Below are 24791 nucleotides of genomic sequence, written 5' to 3'. Positions count from 1 at the left end.
CACGATGCGATGGCGCAAGCCCTTGGGTTAAGTCCCTGTGAGGGTATTTTAAAAAACTGAGCGAGAGCCCCGTCAGGCAGCTGCGTGGACGGCCTGCCGGGGTCCTGTACCGGGGGTTGGGCCGGCGCTCGCCGGCCGCCCTGGGCGCTGCGGGACCCTGAGGTGCGGCCCGGTGAGTGCGGCTCCGCCGGGGGTCGCGCAGGGCGGGGCTGCTCCCTGCGGCCCGCGTTCCGGTGTGGCGGGGGCTCTGCCGATGGGGCGCGGGGAGTCCCGGCCGCTGGGCGGAGGAGCGCGGGTGCGGCGGGAGGAGGAGGAGGGTGAGGGAGCGGCCGCCCGGAGCCGCCCGTGCCCGCGAGCCTGGCGGGCCTGGACCCTCTGCGTCCCGGGACAGACGGCCCGGCTGCTCCTGTCGCTTCGGCTCCGCCGCCCCGCGTGGGTGCCGCCGAGGGGCCGCTGTGACCGGGACGCGGGAGCACGGGCATCCCGGGGAGCTCCGGTGGGGAGAGGCCCCGCGGCGGCGCGGGTTCGAGGCCCGGCCGCTCCACTCCCGATCCCGCGCCCCGCCGATGGCCTGGGAAAGCAGTGGGCGATGGCCCGAGCGCTCAGACCCCTGCACCTGCGTGGGAGACCTGGAAGAGGCTCCCGGGCGGCGCCGGTTCGAGGCCCGGCCGCTCCGTTCCCGGCCCCGCGCCCTGCCGATGGCCCGAGTGCTCGGACCCCTGCACCTGCGTAGGAGACCCAGAAGAGACTCCCGGGGCGGCGCTGGTTCGAGTCCCGGCCGATGGCCTGGGAAAGCAGTGGGCGACGGCCCGAGCGCTCAGACCCCTGCACCTGCGTAGGAGACCCAGAAGAGACTCCCGGGGCGGCGCTGGTTCGAGTCCCGGCCGATGGCCTGGGAAAGCAGTGGGCGATGGCCCGAGCGCTCAGACCCCTGCACCCGCGTGGGAGACCTGGAAGAGGCTCCCGGCTGCGGCCTGGCCCATCTGGGGAGTGAACCGGCGGATCGAAGGTCCCAGTCTGGGGCGCTCTGTACCTCTGAGTCCCACAGATACTTGAGCTGCAGTTGTGTGTTTGTAAATTCGGGGGCCGCGGCTTTGTCTGACTTGGTGCAGCCTAAGGTGGGTCGGTCGCGTCGATAACTAGATTGGCCAAGATTATTTGTCTCGAAGATGGTTTCTTTTAAGATTTATCTTATTTATTTCAAAGACATTTAACAGTGGTGCAGTGGGTAAAGCCACCGCCTGCAGTGCCGGCATCCCATATGGACACCAGTTCGAGTCCCGGCTGCTCCACTTCCGATCCAGCTCTCTGCTATGGTCTAGGAAAGCAGTGGAAGATGGCCCAAGTCCTTGGGCCCCTGCACTGGCGTTGGTGACCTGGAAGAGGCTCCTGGCTCCTGGCTTTGGATCGGCACAGCTCCGCTGTCTCTACCCCTCTCTGTGACTCTGACTTTCAAATAAATAAAATAAAATTAATCTTTAAAAAAAAAAAAGTTATAGAGAGAGGTCCTCCATCCGCTGGTTCACTCCCCACATGGCTGCAGTGGCCAGGGCTGAGCTGAGCTGATCGGAAGCCAGGAGCTTCTTCCGGGTCTCCCACGGGGGTGCAGGGGCCCAAGCGCCTGGGCCATTCTCCACTGCTTTCCTAGGCGCATAAGCAGGGAGCTGGGTCAGAAATGGAGCAGCTGGGACTTGAACCCGCTGCACCACAGCACCAGCCCCAGTCGTTTTTTCCATCTGTTTAGTGGTCAGGGGTATGTTCATCCCATTTCTGTGTAATGATAACATTTCTGTGTTTACATCTACAGAAAGAACTCAAACGACAGACATCACGGGCCAAACTCAGTGCTAGGGTGATGCCCTCTGCCCATGGAATTTTATTTTGCAGAAGGAATAAAGCGTATGAAATAACTTTCAGCCAAACTTCGGAGTTAAACATTTTCTTTTCCTGACTCTAAGGATAACAAGGTACAGATATTTTAACTTGGTTTTACACAGCATGTATTTCACAAGGATTTCAAACTAAATAAATTTGCCAATACCCCATTATACCACAAACCCTAAATAAAAAGTTGGGGACCATTTCTCCTCCATGTTTATATTTGTACGTATGTGTGCATCTTATATGTGTGCACATGCATAAATGAGGGCACTTCAAAATGTTCATGGAAAATGGGGTTAAAGAGAAGTTTTACTTTGCGAACATATTTAAAATCCATGCATGGTTTTTTTCATAATACACTGCTGGGACTCAAACCAGCACCCATACGGGATGCCAGCGCTGCAAGTGGTGGCTTTACCCACTATGCCATGGCGCCAGCCCCATGAAAACCCTTTGTATTCAAAGTGCCCCTCATGTATGGGGACACAGATACATATTACTAACACATTACATGTTGGTGGAGCTTCACTTCTCATGGGAGTTCTAAATTGATTAATTGAAGGGCAGAATTAGAGAGAGAAATCTTCTAACTGCTGATTCACTCCCCAAATGGCTGCAATAGCCAGGGCTGGGTTAGGCCAAAGCCAAGAGCCAGAACTCCATCTGGGTCTCCCATGTGGGTGGCGGGACCCAGGCATTTGGGCCATCTTCTTTCCTGGGCACCTGAGCAGGGAGCTGGATCAGAAGCAGAGCAGCCAGGACTTGAACCAGCACCCATATGGGATGCTGGCATCCCAGGCGGCAGCTTCACCTGCTGTACCATGCCAGTCCCTCTAAAGCTTCCTGCAGGGCCGGCGCTGTGGCGTAGCAGGTAAAAGCCGCTGCCTGCAGTGCCAGCATCCCACGTGGGTGCCAGTTCAAGTCCTGCTGCTCTACTTCCGATCCAGCTCCCTGCTAATGTGCCCAGGAGAGCAGCAGAAAATGGCCCAAGTCCTTGGGTCCCTGCACCCACATAGGAGACTTTGAAGAAGCTCCTGGCTCCTGGCTTCAGATCAGCGCAGCTACAGCCATTGTGGCCATTTGGGGAGTGACCCAGCGGATGGAAGACCCTCTCTCTAAAGCTTCTTCTTGCACCCCATTTTTATATATTACTATGGAAACTTCTCTCTGATCAGTGACTTTGGAATTCTGTGCTTGAAAGACACAGTTCTGGAACTTCTCCTTTATACTCAAGTGATACCAGTTGACTTGCTGTAACCTTAGATAGCAAACATTTTACTCCAGCTAGTATTTTGGACATTTTTTTCCTTTGATCGTTTATCAACTAGATGTAAGTTTCTCACCTACTTGTATGGTAGATTCCCTAGGAGGATGTAAGAAATGTACAGTAGGCCAGCGCCGCGGCTCACTAGGCTAATCCTTCGCCTTGCGGCGCCGGCACACCGGATTCTAGTCCCGGTCGGGGCACCGATCCTGTCCCAGTTGCCCCTCTTCCAGGCCAGCTCTGTGCTGTGGCCAGGGAGTGCAGTGGAGGATGGCCCAAGTGCTTGGGCCCTGCACCCCATGGGAGACCAGGATAAGCACCTGGCTCCTGCCATCGGAACAGCACGGTGCGCCGGCCGCAGCGCGCTACCGCGGCGGCCATTGGAGGGTGAACCAACGGCAAAAGGAAGACCTTTCTCTCTATCTCTCTCTCTCACTATCCACTCTGCCTGTCAAAAATTAAAAAAAAAAAAAAAAGAAGAAATGTACAATATCAAGTACAAATCTAAAGTTTCCTTTTAGCCTGGATTGTTATGAATAACACAAAATACTAATTTACAAACGAGGTGCACCTCATAATTTCATATTTCCCTTTTCAGGAAGAAGATGAGTGATGATCAGCCCAGAATGGAGGTGTGCCCTTTTTGCAAGAAGCCATTTAAACGATTAAAATCCCACCTGCCGTACTGTAAAATGTTGGGAGCAACCTTACCTGGTGACCAAAATGTTCAGCAGTCTAAGCCAACTACGCCTGCATGCACTAAAAAAGTGAAAGAGCCCCTCAAAGATTCAATGAAAGCCAAAGGAAGAAAGTTAGAGAATGAGGGAAAAAATACTAAATTGATACAGGACAAACCAGCACAGACAGATGAGCCCCCTCCAGTCCTGGCCATTGGCTCAGAAAGAGCAAGTCCCACCACAAAGCCGGATCAAGACATCAGCCATCAAACTCAACTCTCGTTCAGAATGTTAAAAAACACTGAGCCCAAGGTCAGTTTCCACCCAGAAACCGAGGCTCAGTGTTATGCACCAGAGAGCGCAAGGCCTAAAGGAGGACTTGGCAAAGAGTTGCCTAGATCCGAAGAAAGGAGACGCAGCCCTCCAGAAACAAAAGCCTCTCTGCTGGCTGGCTCGCTGGAACCGTTTTCGTCAAATCAAGGAAGAAAATATCCCTCAGCTGTACAGACCACGTCTGACCTGAAACGGGACACAGCTGATGCCCAAAGACAGGGACTTCTGGTAAAACCACTAGATGTGCCTGTTGGTGGTCATCACGGCTCTCCAAAGACTCTCGGTGAGGAGGTTAAAGGAGCAAGGCTGGCAGCGTGGAGCGGTGAGAGAGGTTCCGGAGGAAGGGCTCGCCTCTCGGCAATCTCTGCTGATGGCAGAGACACTGAGACTCGGCGAGAGGACACAGAATCACTCATGTTAGCCCTTAAAATTAGCCCGTTAGGAAAAACCCAAGTCCAACAGAACCAAGAAAGAGGACTTACCCTTGGAGCAGAGGCCTGTGGGAGCAGAGGAAGTGCCGAGGCAGGCAGGTCTGCCACGGAGGTGCAGGAGTGGACTTCCACGAGCGGCTCCAAGACTGGCGGTTCAGCCACGGAGCGGATACCTCGAGACGAAGGCCCACATTCACCTGTGTTCACCCCAAGGGAGAAAGCGCACAGTGAGTGTCTTTCTGTCCTGCAGTCAAGGAATCAGAGTCTTACCTCTTTGGCTATCAGAGTGCTTCAAGAAGAGAAAGCAGGAGGAACTCGGAATCGAGTCCCTGATGTAGGAGTATTAATGGGCAGTACGGGGCCGGGCGCTCTGGACCGCAGATCTGGCCAAGCCTTACCCTCTGGGTGCCAGCAGTCTTTGCAGTCAGCCCAGCCTCGCGTTTCTAAAAGCCCCTTCTTCGGTCATGTCGACCCTGGGGAGAGAAAGACCCTTCCCAGTTCCATGGGGCTGGAGTGGTTTCCAGAACTCTATCCTGCTTACCTTGGACTGGGGGTGTTGCCGGAGAAGCCTCAGCATTGGACTGCAGTGGTCCGGAAGCCTCCGCTCATCAGTCCCGAGGGGGCGGGTCACTCACAAGGTAAACATCCTGCCTCTCGCCACGCTCTGCCTTTTGATTCAACAGCATTTTCACTTTCAGCTTATTTACACCTAGACATTTCAGTGCAGATTTCTGATTGTTCTAAAATGTTGCTTCTGCTCCAGGAGTCAGCAGTAATGGTTTATCACTCTCTCTCCCTCTACCTAGCGTTGAAGTAGGCTACGACAGGCTTGTGATACAGCTAGTGGCTGAATTTCTACTGGGAAGAGGCATGACCGGTAGAGGCTGGGTGGTTATTCAGGCTGAACAGACCCAAGAAAAGCATAAAGACTTCAAAATTCCCTTGAATGGAACAAGCACTGTGTTCAGAATTTAATCAGGACCAGAACACAAAAACAGTGCCCATGTAGAATGCTAGTATCATAAGCAGTGGTTTTACCTGCTACACCACAGCGCCAGCCCCGAAAAGTTCTTTTTTTTTTTTTTTTTTTTAAGATTGATTTATTTACTTGAAAGAGTTACACAGAGAGAGAAGGAAAGGCAGAGAGACAGCAGGGGTGGGGGAGTCTTCCATCCGTTGGTTCACTCCCCAATTGGCCACAATGGCCAGAGCTGCACTGATCCAAAGCCAGGAGCTTCTTCAGGGTCCCACGCAGGTGCAGGGTCCCAGGGACTTGAGCCATCTTCTACCACTTTCCCAGACCACAGCAGAGAGCTGGATTGGAAGTGGAGCAGCCGGGACTTGAAGAGGAGCCCATATGAGATGCCAGCACTGTAGGCGGTGGCTTTACCTGCTACACCACAGCGCCAGTCCTGTAAATAAATCTTTTAAAAATATATCCGTAAGGGGCTGTTGCTGTGCCGTAGTGGGTAAAGTTGCTGCCTGCAGTGCTGGCATCTCCTGTGAATGCTGGTTCAAGTCCCAGCTGTACCATTTCAAATCCAGCTCTCTGCTATGGCCAGGGAAGGCACTGGAGGATGGCCCAACTCCTTGGGCCCCTGCACCCGCGTGGGAGGCCCAAAGGAAGCTTCGGCAGTTGCAGCCGTTTGGGGAGTGAACCAGCAGATAGAAGACCTCTCTCTCTGCCTCTGCCTTTCAAGTAAGTAAATAAATCTTTATATGTGTGTGTGTGTGTGTGTGTATACATGGAGCTGCTGTCAGTGGAAGTTCAACCATGTAAGTTGGGCTTGAAATGTAGGCACTTTTGTGGCAGGCAAAAACAAGACAGTGTCCAGGAGATGCAAGGGACAGTAGGTGTGGCCATGGGTTTTGGTCTCAGGCCCTCCGTTGGAACCCAGCATGCATGGGCAGCAGGCAGAGAAGACACTGAAAACAACCAGAACAAGATATGTGGGTGCCGAGCAGGCCTTCCTGGGCTGTAGGCTTCTTACGTGAGCCCAGCTCAGAGCCTGGATTGATGTCACGTAAGTTTGGCTTAGTCCATAGCCGGAAGCGGATAGGCTTACCTGACACTGCTGAGGACGTAACCACACAGGCAGTTTTCACGATGTCTTTCTCATTTTTTCCAAGATGCATGAATTATCCCATATTGTTTTAAGGGACTAGTCTTAGCACGAGAATTAACTCCAGAGAGCCTGGTCCCTTACTGCCTATTAATGCTCTATGTCATACCTCGGAAGCTAACATGGTTCTTTTCACTGTCACCCTGATAGAATGATTGTTGAGTCATGTTTTAACATCCACAGCAACTTTGACCTCCTAAACCTAGCATCAAAACTTGCTTGATTTGTCCTTCAACCTAATGAACCAAACCAAGACCAGAGAACTCTCAGTGGTGGAGATTCCCTGCCTGCGTTAAACATAAAGACAGGTACAGGGAAAATGTGGGTCAGCAGCATACGTCCTCTTTTCTGGTTTTCCTTAAGGTGTTTGTGTATGAAGCACAAAGAAATGTTTGCTAGCCAGTAATAGCAGTGAGTGACATACGTGTTGACTGTAGCTGGTAGTGACAGGGAGCGTCCTGAATCCAGACACCCCAAACATGCCACAGAATCTGAAGCTTTGTGAGTGCCAGCTTGACACAAGTGGAAAATTCCACACCCGACCTCACGTGGCATCACAGGCACACTAAAAATGTTTAATAAAACCACCTTGAGCTGTGTGACGCCGTGCATATGGAACAGAAATGAAGTCATGTTTAGACTTGGGCTCCATCCTCAAGATTCCTCACTGTGTACATTCAGATAGCCCAGAATCCAAAATCTGAACCCTCTCTGGTCCCCAGCATTTCAAAGTAAGGATGCTCGAGCTGTAGCACGTGGTGGGTGTGAGTGAGTCACCTCATTCCGGCGTGCACAGGGGTCACCTGGGCACACTGTGTTCCTCAGATCACAGCTGTGCAGAGCTGCTGACCGCCGGGGGGCTCCTCACGCAGCCTTTGAGAAAAGGCTGTTTTCCACCTGCCATGCCTTTGACTTTGAACACTTAGCTGAAGTCCAAGGCCGAGACCATTAACCTACCTGTTCAGAACAGACTTGTCCTGAGGCCCAGGCTTGGGAATGTTGCCAATGAAATGTTGGGGAGGGGGTGAATTCAGATGAACAATCACCGTGACTTCTGTTTGGAACCGCAGTTCCTTTGTTGGAAAGAAGCTCGACTGACATGAGGAGTGTGGAGCCCCCGCCCAGCTTCTCCCTAAAGAGGCTCTTGGGAGCTGTGCAGCAAGGTGAGACTGGAGCTGTTGACTGCTGGGTTCTGTTGCTGACTGCAAACACTTGGGAGAAACTTCTTTTATAACAAGGAAGAGGAAGAGAGAAGAAAAAGTCTGCTGTCTCCCCAGCCTTCTGTTTATCTCGTTTCATTGTGGAGTTTGACCAAGGCTGATACAATAGGAGCTGCCAGTGACCGAGCAGCTTTCCTTTCTGGTGACCTCCTTCTGCCTCTCCCGTAGTGACCAGGCCTCCTCCTGAAGCTAGCAAGATTTTCCATCTCAAATTAACTGGGTGTGTTAGTCTCCTCCCCACTGTAGACTAAGCAAGCTCCCAAGAGAAGTGTGATTTTGTTAAGGTTAGGCCTTTGGATTTTAGCCTTTTCATGTGCATGAACTATGTATTTGTGAACTGTGTATTTGTAAGTTCTGTTAACTGCAGCTCAATCGCCCAAGCCAGCCGAGCTAGCCGAGTAGCTCCCAGACAGATGACGGGACTTCCTGGTGCCAGGTCACACTGTAACGGCGAGGCGTGTTTCCTTTTGCACAGGCTGGATCAGGTACAACGCCACCGTAAGGCAGCGTGGAGTCGGTGGCATCACGATGCTCTTCACGGGATACTTCCTCCTCTGCTGTCGCTGGAGTTTCAGGCATCTGAGTAAGCCTGTCTGTGTCTTTAGCCTAAATGCCGGGTCGCGCGCCACTGTAGGCACCTCCAGGGAATTCTCTGAATTGCTTTTCCTCTTCCGACATCCCCTAGTAAATGAGCTATTGCCTGGAGATCTGGGTTGTACGTGGAGAGGAGGATTTGAGATTTTGTTTATAATGGCCTTTGTAGGATTTGACTGGAATTTACATAATTGCCCCTGTCCTCCATCTAATGTTGTCCTTGGCGGTGTGCGGTCTAGAAGGTCCACTGGCCAAATCTGCGTCCCTGAAAGAGGGCAGGTGCTGTCCTTGGTGCTACGTTCGCCCTGAAACCACAGCTGGGTGGCCCAGAGGGGAGCAGGAACAGAAACCGCTGACACTCGGCAGGGTGCCGGCGTCTCCCAGCGTCCCAGTGTTTCTGCTTCTAAAAATCAAGCTCCCCCCTAGGAATCTGAGCTGGCACCAAGCCTTAGCCAGGAGGAAAGTGCCCAAATTTATTCCCTTTCAAGGTAACATTGGCTCCTTTTAAGTACTATGTAATTAAAACGTATCTTCATAGTTTAAGGGGAAAAAAGACATTATTAGGAACCCAAAAAATGCAGTATTTTCTCCAATTGGAAAAATAAGCTCAAAGGACAAAATTTTTTTTAAAAAATAAAGACACTTTCAGTATAAAAGTGCAAGATTATAATGGACAAATAAAGGTCACTATAGTTTACGTACAGCTTGATGAAACTTTTTTAAAAAAAAAACCGGGGCTTGACTGTAACTGGAGGGTTTTGGCTAAATCAGTGCCTGGTAAGGAGGAGGGCAGGTGGCCCAGCACAGCCCCGGGGAACGGCCCAGCACTCCAAGTCGCCTGCCCGTGGTGAGCACAGTCCTCTCGACATCCCACACAGTGCGGCCCAAAACCAGGGCCCCCCGAGGTCAAGGCTCCCCTGACGGTTTTGCCAGTCTGAAAGGGGTCTAGTTGGTAAAACCTGGTGTTACTAGGCACAAGCTTAGTAGACGTTTCATAAATTCATAAGACAAAAAACGGAACAGTAGGTCTGTGTCTGCGAGAGGTAGAAGCCATCAGGAGAGAGGGGAGGAGGCCGCGTGGGTCTGTAACCTTTATCTCTGTTTATCCAAAGAGCTGCAGCGCTGGCGTAAGTAATGTTGACCTGGACGCCGCTTACGAAAGCTCTGGAGCTGCGAGGGCCGTGTGGTGCCGACGGCTGTGGTACAGGTTTAACCGTTTAAATTGTATTGGGACAGGAGAGGGGGTGAAGTGAATAAAAGTATTGGCATCTGGAGCAGTTATGTAGGAAGTAGATGTTTCGTTAAGGCGGACAGATGGGATTCTGTCCAGATGCTTCTCTGGCTTGCTCTCAAGAAACTTGTGGGAAATGGAATTAAAAGTATGGATTGATTTTGGTGCAAAAACGTTTTTTCATAATGCATGGAAAATGCAGATTATGAAAAAACTATACATGGATTTTAAATATTTCTGGCACCAATAAAAACTGAATTTTAATTCCATTTTTCCATGACCTTTTTGAAGTCTCTCACTCGCTCTCAGCTTTGCTTGTAATATCCGCGTGCCAAAATATGAGGTCAGTCCTTCCTACGCCTCAGCTCTTTGAAAACGGAGGAAAAGCAGATGGTGCTCTCAGGCCGGCGCAGAGCGCTTGCGTGCTGTTCCCTGCACTTCTTCCCACAACGTGGATTCTGGCTCCCCAGTGGGGAGGATTTAATTCTGCCACAGATTCGCATGGTTAAGGATACTCACAAGTGTATCCCCATCTACGAGAACTTTCCATAAGGAGAAAAGTCAGAGTTGAGGGCGAGAATTCTAGTCTAGTGCAGGCATCAGGAACCGCGCCGGACCTCCAGATGGGGTCCTCTTGAAAGGGCCCCTTCCGAGAGGGCTGCGGGCGTCCAAACCTGGGTCAGCACGCGGCGGCCCCGCCGTAGCGCGCCCTTAGGCCCTTAGCCCCTTCAGCAGGCCTCTGCCTCTGCCCTTCTTTTTTATTTTTATTTTTTATTTTTTTGACAGGCAGAGTGGACAGTGAGAGAAAGAGGCAGAGAGAAAGGTCTTCCTTTTACTGTTGGTTCACCTGCCAATGGCTGCTGTAGCCAGCGCACCGCGCTGATCCGAAGCCAGGAGCCAGGTGCTTCTCCTGGTCTCCCATGTGGGTGCGGGGCCCAAGCACTTGGGTCATCCTCCACTGCCTTCCCGGGCCACAGCAGAGAGCTGGCCTGGAAGAGGGGCAACTGGGACTAGAACCCAGTGTACCGGCGCCGCAGGCGAAGGATTAGCCTATTGAGCCACAGCACCGGCCTGCTCCTGCCCTTCTAAACCCAGCCCCACTCGCACAGCTGTTGGCCCTGGCAGCCTCACTCTGCAGTGGCAAAGTTGAGCAATTGCAGCAGAAACCCTGTGCCCCCCCCCCCCCCAAACTCAAAAGTATTTCCGGTGCGACCCCTCACAGCCCCTGCCCGAGGATATGCTACCCGTCCAGGTGTCAGGATTACACAGACTGGAGATCGGCGCCGGGTGAGGAGACATTTACATAGGAGTCTGTCTCGGGTGCCCGTGCTGTCCCTGGAGTAGTGCCGTGGGAGCACACAGGGCAGCATGGCTGCGACTGGTGTCGCGCGCCCAAACCAGAATGCTGAGACACCGATAGCACTTAACCATTTGGTAATCACACTACACAGATGTCTGAAAAAAAGGTCCAATGAGCCATTGATCCTAAAAGGATGTCTGCTTGGTGTTGCTCAGTGTAGGACACAGGGGAGACCCTGTAGGCCTGGTGGGGGGTGCTTGATGTCATTCAGGACCAAGGATTATCACACACATGGTGGGAATGAGCAAAACTCTTTAGCAGAATTACTTAAGTTACTGTGAACGCATTCTTAAATAAGGTGATGTGGAGGACTTTGAAATAGAGCTTGAAGGTGTCTCCGTGTCCTGGAGTTGTTTGCAAAAGTCCCCAAAGTAGTGGAAAGAAAGGCTCCCTCGTCTTTTTGCTGCCACCGGGGTTGGGAGAATAACTGAAGACCGTAGATTATTTGTTCGTAATGTTCAGAGTAGTTTAAGAGAATTGTTGAGATAAGCTGATGACCAGTTAATTCTCTTCCTAGATTTAGACCTAAGCAAACTCAGCATGATCAAGGAATATACATCCTAGCTCCAGTTTGCAGCTTCGGTGTAAACTTGCCCTACGGTGCATTTTTACGCGAATATCCCTGTAAGTTCATTTGCACAGCCAGGCCTGAGCAGGAGGTGCAACTCCGCCACCTGCAGAAGTCCCTCCACAAAGCCGGGGGAAAGAGAAGAAGGCTTCCCAGGATTCCCCGCGCTCAACCGCCTCCTTCATTTTGGCTCTTGGTCATGCAGTAAGTAACCAGCCATGTTCACGTTCTGCTGCCGATGCATGGAAATCGGGGCGGGGACATTCAGCCTAGTGGTTAAGATCCCTTTACCCCTGGGTTTAACTCCCAGCCCTGCCTCCCAATTCCAGCTCCCTGCTAATTCAGACCAAGGGAAGCGCAAGTGATGGCTCAGGTGGCTGGGTCTCCGCCACCCGCCTGGGAGACCTGAATTGAGTTCCCAGCTGCAGGCTCTGGCCTGGGCCAGCCCTGACCTTTGTGGATATTCAGGGAGTGAACCAGCAGATGGGAGGCCTCTCTTTCTGCTTCTCAAATAGTATTATTTTGTTGAGTCATCAACAAGCTGTTTAATGCTTTGTGCAGAACCTGCATATTAGTACAGCACTCTGTATAATAAAAATTTTTTAAAAAATATCAGTCTGAGCCAATCATTTACCTCTTCCAGAACCTCACCTGTGAGGTGAGTGCGTGTGTCACTGGGGCAGGTTACTGCACTTCCTGGAGCCCCCTTTGACTGTAAATGGGGATAATTATACCTGCTTTGTAGGGATTTGTTGAGAGGCCGTGTGTCTAAATTCCGGCAAGGCCTGACTTATTAATAGCACTTGTTCTAAAACCATGTTTGCCATTAGACTGTATCCAAATTCTAAACTTGAACCAAGGAAGAGAGACCCCACTGTTCTCCACCTCAGCGCAGCCGACACTCGGACGCTTGCCTAGTGCCAGTGTACACACAGACACTGGCTCAGCTCTGGGGGCCGCACTGTGGGGATCGCAGTCCACAGGCCTGGGTTCTGCCGAGGCCTCCCCTGGCCACCTTGTTGCCATGTCCTCATGTGACCTCACCCCTGAGCAAGCGCTCTCCTCCCTTCCAGAGGCCCCACCTCCTAAGACCGTCACCCTGGAACTCTGGGTACATTTCGGGGGGCAGCAACACTCGGTGCACGGCAGGGCCTCTACCTGCACTACCGGAGCTTCCAGACTGGGATTCCCACACCTCTGTTCTCCTGGACCATTTCCCCGTGGCTTCCCGCCCTGCTCACAGCCCCTCCCTCCGGTCTTAGGGTGGTGCTGTCGGGGAGGATGAGCCGCAGGGCCACCACTCCCTGAGGCACACAAGGCTGTAGTGACAGTGACTTCCCCTGGGTTTCCCATCTGCTTTGATGTCACAGCGTCTCAGGTTTCATCTGGAAGGCAAAGTGCTGTCCCAACAAGTCCCAAATGTCCCCCTCCCACCAGGCCCCCTCTGCCTTTGACCCAGCCTGACCTGTCCCCTTTGTGCTGCAACCTGGTATGCCTGTGGGCTGCCTTGGGGCCAGGGGACACTCCCAGGCCTCCACACCTTTCTAGAAGGTTCTGCAACAGAACAACTGTGAGTGTGATGCCTCAAAACCCAGCTTGCCCCTAACCACACCGCACAACCCCGGGCATCTGGGGTCCACCCACGCCCAGCCACCTCCACCTGCAGAACCTCCACAGGGGCCTCGCCAGCTGGATCGGCTGCCCTGCTCGGCCAGGGCTGGGAAAGGCTGGCGCCCATCTCAGGACTGTTAAAGGGGCGTCTTCAGCCCTCAACAGAAAGCCTGCAGTAGGCAGCTCTCCAGGAAGAGGGGACGCGCCCTGTAAATGGGACTCAGAGCCGGGATCCTCTGTAAGGACCAATGTGCATTTTTTTTCCAACATGGATTTTTTTTTTTTTTTTAATACAACCGACGTGGGCGCTCTTTCCGCTGGCCTTGCAAATTGTATTTTCCCACAGGAACGCTCCTGCTTCCTGGTTGTTCAGGGTTGGGGGGTGGGGGGGGAGAGGGCGGGCAGAGCATGGCGCTGGCTCAGCAGGGGAGGAGTCTCCAGACACAGCCCCCGGAAGTGGCCCTCCCCCAACATGCTTCCCTGCTGTCAGGATCGACCCCTCCACCCAACCCTCCTTGTGTTTGCGATGGGCTCCCTTGTCAGATTTTCGGGGTGGGTGGGTGGGGGATGATGGGAGGGAGTGGCTTGTCCAGGGTCACGGTGGAGGCCCATGTGTCCTGGGGCTTCCTCCTGCCTCGGCTCTCAATGGCTGCCCCCAGGTGGCCCCTGCGGCCCTCCGTGCAGGAGCAACTCTCCATGCCAGCTGGGCTCCTCGTTGCTCCTTAAGCACGTGCCCTGCGTGGGCCTGCATTTCTCATCTCATCCCTACAACGGCCGTGACACTGGTTGTGTTGCTCATCTTCCAGAAGGAGGGAACAGCCTGAGGAGGTTACGGAATTGGCCCACGTAGCCAGGGCGGCCTAGAACTGGGACTCCTGGCAGGCATTCTTCTTGACCCTTGACCCTGCAGCTCCAGGGGGCCAGGCTGCTGCCCTCACCCACCAAAGGCAGGGGCTGGTCCCACCTCACACCCCACCTTGTCGCTCTTCTCTGTTCTTCCAAAAAGTTCTGCTTGGCCACCCTCCACTCCAGGGAATTGAATTGCATCCAAGTTTGATTTCTGTAATGGCATGCATGGCTTCAGGTTCAATGCCCCGTGTCACTACCTGCTTTCTCCCAGGCCAAGCCTTTGCTGTGCCAGCCACTGCCCCATAATCCCCTACATAAGGGAGGAATATATTCCTAAGTCTAACTAAGCCATCCAGGGAAGCGGCTGTTCTCCCAAAGAAAACCGTATCTTTCATTGCCAGTTTCCAGCAGTGGAGGCCACAGGTGGAAGAGGAGCCATGGGCACCCAGAGCCACGGGCACCCACAGCCATGGGCGGAAGAGCAACCGCGGGCACCCAGAGCCATGGGTGGAGGAGGGGCCACGGGCACCCAGAGCCACAGGCACCCAGAGCCACGGGCGGAGGAGGGGCCGTGGGTACCCCGAGCCACGGGCAGAGGAGGGGCCGTGGGCACCCAGACCTGCCTGGGGAGCACAGGAGCTCAGCACGGGGACCGTGGATGTCCCGTGCCCTCAGCTTTTTACCCACATTCTGCTCCCCCAGCTCATGGACCACTCGCTCCTGCCACAGTCAGTGCGCCTCCTATCCTGTCCGTCACTCTGCCTTACAGGACAAAGGGGAGGGACTGTACGTGCACCAGCTGCTCCTGCACCGGGTCCCCTGTTTAGGCTGCTGGTGGGCTCACTGGGGAGTCCTGAAAACAGAACAGCCCCTAGACGGGGCCACCGGGGGCTCGTGTTATGGTGGGGGGGGGGGGGTAAGCTGCCATTTGCAACACCTACGTCCCGTATCAGAGCACCAGTTCAAGTCCCAGCTGCTCCTTGTCCGATCCAGCTCCCTGCTAGTGAACCTGGAAAGGCAGAGAAAGAAGGCCCAAGTGCTTGGGCACCTGCCACTCACAGGGGAGACCTGGATGGAGTGCCTGGCTTCAGCCTGACAAGCCTTGGCCTTTGCAGTCATCTGGGGAGCGAATTGGCAGATGGAAGATCTCTCTCTCTCTGTCACTCTGTCTTTCAAACAAAATAAATGAGGAAGAGGAGAGTGTGCAGTGCCCTAGACCAGGGCTCCCAACTCCTGCCAGCAGAATCTGTCTAGACGGGAGCCTGCCTTGCAACACTGACAGAGAGGAAGTGAGTGCATGTTCCTAAGTTCAGATCTCAAGACAAACCCTCGATGGTCTAGGAAACCTCAGGAGATAATCCATTGGGTGTCTGAGGCCTGGAAGAGACCGGGGTTCAAGCCCAGACTCGTGATCCCGGAGCGCAAGGCTCTGGCCTTTTGAAGACCCGTAAAATCCAATGTCCCAGAAACTCAAAGGACCCGCCTCTCTTTCCCGTCATGCTGGTCTAACTGTTCTGCTGCAGAATACAGAAATCAAACCTCCCGACAAGGCAGAAGGGATCTCCTGAAGATGTGATAAAGACATGGATTTTTTTTTTCCTGATAAATCCGAGAAGAACCAAAAGAAAAAAGAAAAAGAAAACCAAGGTGCTACCTTCTCTCCTTTGCCAAAACCTGCCCCCACCTCCCACCTTAAGGACTTCCTTATACACAGAGAATTTTAACAGGCAGCCAAACAGGAAACCAAAGATGTTTAACTTATGAGCCTTTTAAAGAATCAGTCCTATGGAGATGCAAATAGGATCAGGTTGTTGCGACTTTCCACACTGGAACATCTGCTTAACAGGATTTGACCCCCTCTCCTTCCTCCCTGAATTCGCACTCCTAGAATCTGGTTCTCACCGGGAGTAGAAAAGGCACCACATCCCACCCTGAGCAAAACAGCGTCTGGGCCTTACCTGGTGGTGGGGAACCAGGCACTTTGCCAGGAAGGGGGCGCGGGGAGCTGCAGCAGCAGCAGGAGGTGCTGTGTCCTGGGGCGGTTGATAAGCTGCAGATAAAGCAACAGCATGAAGAGACACCAAGGGCAATGACACACGTTGGGGCTGCAAACAGCTTTCCAAACGCCTGTATTCACAGTTTGAATTGCCGAAGGCATCCCTTGACATCAAAGAAGTCCCCAGAGTCATTGCGGATGGATGGCGTCTGTCCCACCTGTCGGCAAAGGTCCCTCCTCCTGTCCCCGTCCCTGCTGCCCTCCCAGCCTCTCCTGCCTGGCCTCTCACACTTGAATGGCAGCCCAACAGTCAGGGGTCAGCAAGGGCATTGCGGTCCCTCAGCTCTGCTATCTTATGCCCAAGAACCGCCACAAACAGTGGACAAATGTCCCCGCGGTCGTCCCTCTGTCACCCAAACAGCACACCTGAGTAGGTAGTTTATAAGGAGAAGGGGGGTCGCTGGCTCACAGTTCCCGAGGCTGGGAGCCTGGGAGAGCGAGGGTTCGCACTGATGAGTCAGCATTAATCCAGGCAGGAGGGCTCCGCCCCCGACCCAAGCACCTCCCACTAGGCCCCACCTCCATCACTGCCATGTGGACAAGCAGGAAATGATGTGTGTGGCCCCATTCCAATCAAACTCCACAAAGCACTGGAACTAATCAATTCCACGTGTCACAAAATTTTATTATTTTTTTCTCCAAGTTTTATAAAACCATCCTTAGCTCCCCTGCTGCGCAGATGCAAACAGCGGCCAGGTCCGGCCTGCAGGGCGCAGCTCGCGAAGCCTCGACGCGGGCCCTCGTCAACACTTGGCGTCGGGAGGGTCTGGGCGCATGTCGGAACCCGGGGTGGCCCCGATTCAGGAGCTCAACATCGGACCCCAAGTCCTGAGCTGGGCCCCATTCCCTGTAACAATAACCACACCTGTTACCTAGCTAAGGGAAAGGAAAGCTTGGGGGCTGCAAAAGGGAGGAGTCTCCCCGCCCCCCAAAATGGACATCATGGCGCGTGGAGCGGAGGCTGGGAGGTGGGCGAGGGTGCTGGAGCCGTCCGAGCTGGGGAGCAGTGTGGCAGGAGGCGAGCGAGGTACACGGGCACTCACCTGCCTGTAACTCGGGTTGAGTGCAAGATTGATCTTGGGACTGGAGAGAGAGAGAGACAATTACAGCCAGGCTCCAGCCCTCTCTGCTCATTAACATGCCCCGCGCCAGCCTGCTGCAGATTCCATATTTCAGAACCCCCGTGGGGAGGGAGCCAGAGCTGCCCGCAGGGGCCTGGAGGAAGCTGCTGTGATGTGTTTCTACCCTTGTCTCTAGAGCAGGGGGTGAGGGTGTCCGTCTGTGCCCACCCTAGCGTGAGCACACATTCCCAGGGCGGGTCAGAGTTCAGACAGCAGCAGCAGCGCCCCTCCAGGGCTCGGACAGGGCAGAGGGTGGGCGTGGGCGGATGCTGGCCACAGGTCTGCTCCACCTGAGGACCTAGACCTGGAAGGCCAGGCCCACACTCTGGCGGGAGCTGGACGTGAGAGATCCTACTTACTGGGCAAACTGGCAGGTGGGTCCCTCGGGGCAGAAGCCAGCGAGGTAGCGGAGACACATGGTTCTGCGGGTGTGGCGGTACTTACACAGGGGGCCTGAGCGAAACAAAGCGATCAGAAAGGTGGACTTGAGGGGCTGGCATTGTGGCGTGGCAAATGGAGCCACCATCTGCGATGCTGGCTTCCCATATGGACACCGGTTCAAGTCTCGGCTGCTCCACTTCCCATCCAGCTCCCTGCTGATGCGCCTGGGAAAGCAGTGGAAGATGGCCCTAGTGCTTGGGCCCCTGCACCCACGTGGGAGACCTGGATAGAGCTCCTGGCTTTGGCCTGGCCTGGTGCTGGCCGTTGTGGCCATCTGAGGAGTGAACCAGCAGATGGAGGTTCTCTCTCTGTTCCTCTCTCCATAACTCTGCCTTTCCAAATAAATCTTTAAGGGGGGGGCGGGGGCGCCAGTGTTGTGGCGCAGTGAGGTAAAGCTGCCGCCTGCAGTGCCAGCATCCCACGTGGGCGCCGGTTTGAGTCCTGGCTGCTCCACTTTTGATTCAGCTCTCTGCTAATAGTCTGGGAAAGGAGAAGAAGATGGCCCGAGTCCTTGGGCCCCTGCACCTGCTTAAGAGATCGGGAGGAAGCTCCTGGCTCCTGGCTTTGGATCGGCACAGCTCTGGTCATTGTGGCCATCTGGGGAGTGAACCAATGGAAGGAAGACCTCTCTCTCTGTTTCTCTCTGTTAACTCTACCTCTCAAATAAAAAGAATCTTTTAAAAAATCAAATTAAAAATAAGAAAAAGGTAGACTTGAGCAAAGGGGGAGGCTCCCTGGGAAGAGCAAGGTAGTCCCAGGCTCTGCACGTGACGGGACGTGGAATCTCGTCCCTCCCACACTGCCCTGAGCACCCACTTCGAGCCAGGAGGCCGAGGTGGGGGCAGGGGCCCCCGGGAAGGTGTCTGGGGCAGCCCCGCTGGCAGGTCCTAAAGCAGGGAGCAGAGCGGGTGCCACAAACGTGCTCCGTGTCTGGAAGGACTCGCGTGGGCGTGGCCCATATCTGCGGTCTTTATTTATTTAGCTCTGGAAGATCCAGCTAAGGACACTACAGTCTCCCTGACCCCCCACCACCCCCAGAACTCCTCCCTAAGCCAGCAGTGCCGAGAGCTCAGTAGGAACAGAGTAGAAAGGAGACACAGTGCTCCAGGCACGGGGACCCTGGCGAGGAGCCTCCCTCCTGGTTTGGCTACAGCGACAGAAAGGCGGGACTGGCCTCGGTGTCTCCGGACCCCGTCCCCAGCTGGGCAAGAGAGTGCAGGTGAACTGGTGTCTCCTGCAGGCCACCCCCGGGCCGCGACCTTCCTGGGGTCAAGTAACTTGTTCAAGGTCAGGCAGCCTGTCGGGGTCGAAGGCAAGACCTGAACCCAAGTAAGCCTGCCTCGGGAGCCACTGTGCACCTGTGGGTCCCTCCACAGCCCCACCCCATCCTGACCACCCACGGCCACCAGGGCCTCAGGTCCGTCCAATCCTCACCATTCTTGCAGAAACCTTGGTCGTACCAGGGACAGTCCCGGGGCTTGACAGCCGACTTCACGTGGAGGAAGGAACACTCCTTGTTGTTGCAGTCACCTGGAAAGGCCGGCATGCTTGGCCTGTAAGGGGCTTCTCTTTAGGGTCGCCTTCACCTCCCAAACTGGACTGATCCTGCCCCTTGTGGAGGCGTAAGCCACTGGCCTTTGGGTTTTTGTTGTTGCTGTTTTTTTTTAACAGCAAGGTATTGCTAATCCTTCCTAGAATCCCAGTCCCATTTGCGCAGCGGGGCACGGGGACGTGGGTGCACTCATGGAAGAGTTAGGGCATGGCCAGATGTGCAGGAGGAAGCGGGGACACTGAAGGCGCTCAGAGGCTGTGAGGGAGGAAGGGAACAAGAGGACAACAGCTGGAGACCCCAGAAGGCGGAGGCTTTGAACAGGGAGGTTGCCATGCTTCATGGCCAGATCCGTCTCTTTCTCTCTACTGGGAAACCCGTGCGGCTTTCAGAGCCCAGGGGAGTCGTTCCGCGGGGGGCAATGCAGAGAGGCAGGGAACTGCTTCAAGTTGGCACGGGGTGGGGGGGTTGGTGCTAAGAAGAATCAGGTAAAATTGGCACTGCTCCATTCTGATCCAGCCCCCCTGCTAACACACCTGGGAAAAGCACAGGAGGATGGTCCCCAAGTCCTCGGGCCCCTGCCACCCACGTGGGAGACTGATAGACCTCCTGGCTGCAGCCTGGCCCAGCCCCACCCATACTGCAGGCATCTGGGGAGTGAACCAATCAATAGAAGCTCTCTCCCTCTCTCTCTGAATCTCCCTTTTAAATAACTCTTTAAAAATAAACAAGTTGGTATGGAGGCGAATAGATGCTGACCAGAGGAATACCAGTGGTTCTGCCAAGCCTAGGCTAGCATCTGTCCATGGAAGAGACCGGCCTCGCTCTTCACTCGTGTACTAAGGGGTGGCGGTCTTGCAGCCCAGGCTGCCCAGGAGGCGCCGGCAGAGCCTCTGAGAGCGCCCACCGCCTCTCCGCCAAGTGGACAGTCTCTGCCTGCTTTCTCTGTCAGCCTCCTTAGTCTAGAGCTCAGGGCTCCTCAGAGCCGAAGGGAACTTCAAGACTGCGTCGTGTCGGCCTGAAATGCTCGCCGTACGCCTCGGGCTCCTGCCAAGCCTGGCTGCACCTGCAGAGGAGGGCCCTGGTTCCAAGGCGTGTTGAGCCCCACTCACTCCCATCCCTCTCATCTCCCAAATGGGGAAGCCAGTGCTTGGACAGGGGAGACCATGGGCTTCCTCGCACCAAGGAGGAGCTTCTGTGCTCACCACCATGGCACAGCACTCAGTAGGGTGCTGACTCGGGGCCTGAGCCTTCTAAGGACTGCAAGGACCTCTCCAACTAGGGATGGTCAACATTTGCTAGGCAGCAATACAAGGGATCTTCAAAATGTTCAGAAACATGTATTATGAAAAAAAAAAAGAAACATGGATTTCACAATTTTTTTGCTCCAAAATAAACTCACCTTTACTTTGCATTTTTCCATGCATGTTTGGGTGTGCCCTGCTGATGGGGAAGGACTCTCTGTAACCCTCTTGCCTTCCCACCCCAGCCTGGACACGCACCGCTCTGCGCACCTCTCCTGGCCAGCAGGTGGCAGCAACACCTCAGCCTCCAGCCTTTAGGAGCCACCCACACACCTTTAACTCACTAGAGCAGAGGGAGGTCATCCTGGCCCCTGTGCCCCTCCCACGCCTTCCCCACGACATGTTCTAAAAGGAGAAGTTAAATCCAATGGGGAGGAGAGTGACTTTGATGCCTTAGAAATAGACTCTCGGGGCGGGCACTGTGGGACAGCAGGTGAAGCCGCCTCCTGCAGTGCCAGCGTCCCAGCTGCTCCACTTTCAATCCAGCTCTCTGCTGTGGCCTGGGAAAGGCGTGGAAGATGGCCCAAGTGCGTGGGCCCCTGCACCTGTGTGGGAGACCCGGATGAAGCTCCTGACTTCGGATCAGCTCAGCTCTGGCTGTGGCAGCCATTTGGGGAGTGAACCAGTGGATGGAAGATCTCTCTCGAATAAATAAATAAATAAATCTTAAAAAAAAAAAACATAGGTCACACATCCTAATCGTGGTTAACATGTCTGTCCCTCATAATCAGAATTACCTGAGGACAGAAAGGGACCTGGGCCAGTTCCTGCATCCAAGCCCAATACAGCTGAGCCCCAGGTGGAAAGCCACCAAGGGTTATTGAAGGAATAAATGAGCACGTGGCCTTTTAAGTGACAGATTCAGGCAATGATGAGGGTGGGGGGCAGGCTCCCGATCAGTTTGTCCCTTTCAGATTGACACGTGGGTACCCCCTGGAACTGCCAGGACCCTCACCTCCCAGCAGGCAGGAGACACAGTGCGGGGGGGGGGGGGGGCTCTGCCCCTTCCCTGTCCCCAGGACCTCCCCATAGGCACCAATGAGAAACAGCTGCCTGGGGGGAGCTGGCAGCAGCCTAGCTCAGGGGTGACCCTGGGCCTGGCCCCGGCTCTCTCTGCAGGTCAGTCTTTTTGGAAACGTTTGGAAACCTCTGGACTAGGTCACTCTCCAGGCTCCTTCCAGCTCTGAGAAGCACCGAGCTGCACAGACCTACTGGGCACACTCTGCCTCAGATCTCCAGTGAGGCGGCAGGCGGCCACGGCTTCCCCTGGGAAGGCAGAAGGGTGGTGCAGCCCCGAGCACACGAGCCTAGGGGCTGACTTCCGAGCCTCGGGGGTTTAGGTTTCTAGTTACCTTTTATTTCCGACAAGTGATGCGAGTTTTCCATGTACAGAAGCCGTGCAAAGTTTTTCCTCTAAAATACGAGTTAAAAATAGCAAGGCAGCTGAAAGAGCACCCAGCGATGCAGGTGCTCCCTTCGCAGGGCCGGCATCACGAGAGGGGCTCTCGAATGCCTGACACGTGGGAAGCCCTGGCCAGGACCCCCACCCTCCCGCGACCGGGGATGGCTGGTTCCTGACCAGCCGGGGGGATGGAAGCAAAACCCCCTTCCCTTTGGGGGGCTAACTGGGGTGAACCTGGGCACAGCTCTGCTTTTTGGGGGGTTTGAAAAGGCAGCATCTGAGATGCGGACAGCCTGGTTAGTCCCCCCAGGCCCTCTCCGCCTTCCCTCTCACCGACACCACTGCTGCTGCCACCCCCCGCCCCGGTGAGCACCGAGCCTGGCCGGGCGTTACCGAACGTGGAGTAGAAGTAGCACTCGGGCATCCTGGTGGCGTCGTAGCGGTGCAGGAACCGGCAGTGGTCGCCCTTCTTGCACAGGCCCCGCAGCCAGTGCTTGCACACCACCGTCTTCTCCCCGTGCTCGTGCCGGAAGGGGCAGAGCGTCTCTGCAGACACAGGAACACCTGTGTCCCCTCACCCAGCCCCGCCGCTGGCGCACAGTAGGCGCTCGTGAGGGGCCCGCTGAACCCACAAATGTCAGGGCCAACGTTGTGGTGCAATGGGCTAAGCCGCCTCCTGCAGCGCCAGCAGCCAGGCTGAGAGCTGGTTCGAGTCCCGGCTGCTCCGCTTCCCCTCCAGCTCCCTGCTAACGCGCCTGGGAAAGCAGCAGCAGATGGCCCGAGTACTTGGGCCCCTGCGCCTGACCTGGGATGGAGTTCCAGGCTTTGGCCTGGCCCAGCTCCTGTCATTGTGGCCATTTGGGGGAGTGAATCAGCAGATGAAAAATATCTCTCTCCATCTCTCCCTCTCTCTAACTCTACCTTTCAAATAAATAAATCTAAAACTAAAATTTAATAAACGTTAAGTTTCCTGGCTCCTGAGGCCGACCAGGCTGACATAAGAGCCATCTCTGTGAGGAGTCACAGAGGGTCTTCCAGTTTTCATATCAGGTCGCTATCGCCAGCAGCCGGAAGAAGCCTGCACCTGCCAAGTTTCTAACCAGGCCCCGCCTCGTGCACAGCCAACTCTCCGATGAGCTGGGGAGCAGTACAGGCATTCTCTATGCCCCCTTGCAACCACATCTCCGTCTGACCTACAGGAAGAAGGCGATGTCATAGCTGCTGATGGGCAGGCTGAGAGGTTGTCACTCAGGCCGTGGCCACGCCTGCAGGGCGCTGGCTGCCCCAAGCCCTGGGTGATCAGAGACCTCAGGGCCCTTCTCACCCCCTTGTCCAGGGTGATCCAAAGACAAACTTTGAGTCCTCCCAGCTTGCAGGGACAAGGCCTTTGGATCGCATCGCAGGTCCTAAACTCATCCGCACGGGCGGATTTCTTAACCTGGATCTGTAGGCGGGTTCCAGGCGGGCAGGGGATCCCCTAAAATGGGAGGCAAGCTTTCATTTGGTTTTGCAACTGTGTCTTTCTCTGGGAAGAAGGAAAGTTGAGAGTCCCTGTGTGGAAGCCAGGCCTCCGCGGAATGGCTGCGTCTGGGGAGAGGGGGTGGTTTGAGCCACGGCCAGGGCTGGAGGAGCACAGGAGACAATTCAGGGACAGTGGCCAGAGCCACCAGAGGGCTTAAGGAGTGATGGGACCCTGGACTATTGGCTGGTTTCCTGTTCATGTAGGGAAGCAAATCAGAGAATAAAGAAGGGGGGTGGCCGCCTTCTGGGAACACCGAACCCCGGCCTGGTTACCCGAATACAAATGCTGCTGAGACTGGAGATCGGAGAGGAGCAGCTGACGGCTCGGGCACCTTAGCAACCTGCAAGACTGAAACTCTGCCCCGGCCCAGTGCGGCCCAGCCTGGCCCAGCCCGGCCCGGCCCGGCCCGGCCAGCCACTCACTCACCTTTGGCGCACGGCCCTTTAGGGTAGAAGTTGCACACAGCTGAGCTCGACTCTGGAAGGGGAAGGAGGGAGGAGGAAGGCAGCTTCCCCAGCGTTGTGGCTGTCTGGGGGCCTTCACACCCACCCCACCCGAAAGCCCGCCTAATCCTCTCCCAAGTTCAGGCCCGTGGGTCTCCGGGTCTGGGCTCTTTGGGGGCTGGCCTCCAGAGCCAGCCTCGAACCTCAATACCGAAACCCTCAACTCTGATGCTGGGGTGGGGGCGGGGGGGCTCACGGCCTTCCTCCCCGTCTCTGTGTCTCTCTGTGGGGAAAATGGAACCAGAAGCCACGGACGAGAGAGAGAGCCAGCGAGAAGGGCCACCCCGGCTCCCAGGGAGCAGGGTAGAGAAGGCTGCCGGGGGTGAGGGGTCGCCTCTCTCACTGCCCCTTCCCCGGGGCGGGGAGGGGGCCTCCTCATTCACTGTCCAGGGCTGGGGGGGCTCCCCACTCACTGTCCATGCCCTGGAAGGGCAGGAGCCCCGTGCCCTTCTGCGTTTCCACATCGTGCTCGAAGGTGAAGGTGAAGCGCTCCAGGCCGGCAATGACCTCCTGCATCTTCTATCTCCTGCCGGGCTGCCGAGCCGCTGGCGCCCTGCAGGTGCACCCTATAAGGCTCATCAGAGGCTCTTAAGGGGCCAGGGCCTACTGCTCCCGGCCCCCCCCCCCCACCGCCTCCCCCAGGATGCCAGCTGCCACTCTGCTACGCAAGCTGGGGTGGGGGGGCAGCCGTGGGGCCCACTGCCTCCCCCCTCCCACCCATGCAGGTGCAGGCACCCCAGGGCCCCACGCC

At 55.3% G+C, this 24791-nt stretch overlaps 2 protein-coding genes across 9 annotated transcripts; one reads left to right on the top strand and one right to left on the bottom strand.

The window, feature by feature from the left end:
* Nucleotides 1-98: 98 nt before the first annotated feature.
* MTNAP1 (mitochondrial nucleoid associated protein 1) lies at nt 99-12259 on the top strand. 8 transcript variants are annotated; one of them, XR_009868449.1, is made up of 6 exons: nt 991-1118; nt 1808-1967; nt 3744-5224; nt 7780-7872; nt 8405-11041; nt 11632-12259. XR_009868449.1 is itself a non-coding variant. In XM_062215965.1 (6 exons), exons 3-6 carry the CDS (start codon nt 3751-3753, stop codon nt 9656-9658), a joined length of 1698 nt encoding a protein of 565 aa, XP_062071949.1. In that variant the 5' UTR covers nt 992-1118; nt 1808-1967; nt 3744-3750; the 3' UTR covers nt 9659-12259. The 8 variants fall into 8 exon arrangements, 6 of the variants coding, with proteins under 6 accessions (XP_062071945.1, XP_062071947.1, XP_062071948.1 ...); XR_009868448.1 differs by having other exon boundaries at nt 8405-11886; nt 12012-12259; XM_062215965.1 differs by having other exon boundaries at nt 992-1118; nt 8405-8512; nt 9636-12259.
* A 2723-nt stretch (nt 12260-14982) lies between these two features.
* CPSF4L (cleavage and polyadenylation specific factor 4 like) lies at nt 14983-24556 on the bottom strand. The gene is made up of 9 exons (XM_062216235.1): nt 24454-24556; nt 23964-24014; nt 22409-22561; nt 19195-19290; nt 18573-18575; nt 17679-17772; nt 17242-17281; nt 16101-16192; nt 14983-14995 (listed from the first exon to the last, which is right to left on the bottom strand). The coding sequence occupies exons 1-9, from the start codon at nt 24554-24556 to the stop codon at nt 14983-14985; spliced, it is 645 nt and encodes a 214-aa protein (XP_062072219.1).
* Between the last annotated feature and the right edge of the window lie 235 nt (nt 24557-24791).

The sequence above is a fragment of the Lepus europaeus genome, chromosome 18, assembly GCF_033115175.1.
Source record: "Lepus europaeus isolate LE1 chromosome 18, mLepTim1.pri, whole genome shotgun sequence".
Classification (NCBI taxonomy): Eukaryota; Metazoa; Chordata; class Mammalia; order Lagomorpha; family Leporidae; genus Lepus; species Lepus europaeus.
The sequence above is the reverse complement of the archived record's forward strand: the minus strand, read 5'-3'. Positions and strand labels throughout refer to the sequence as shown.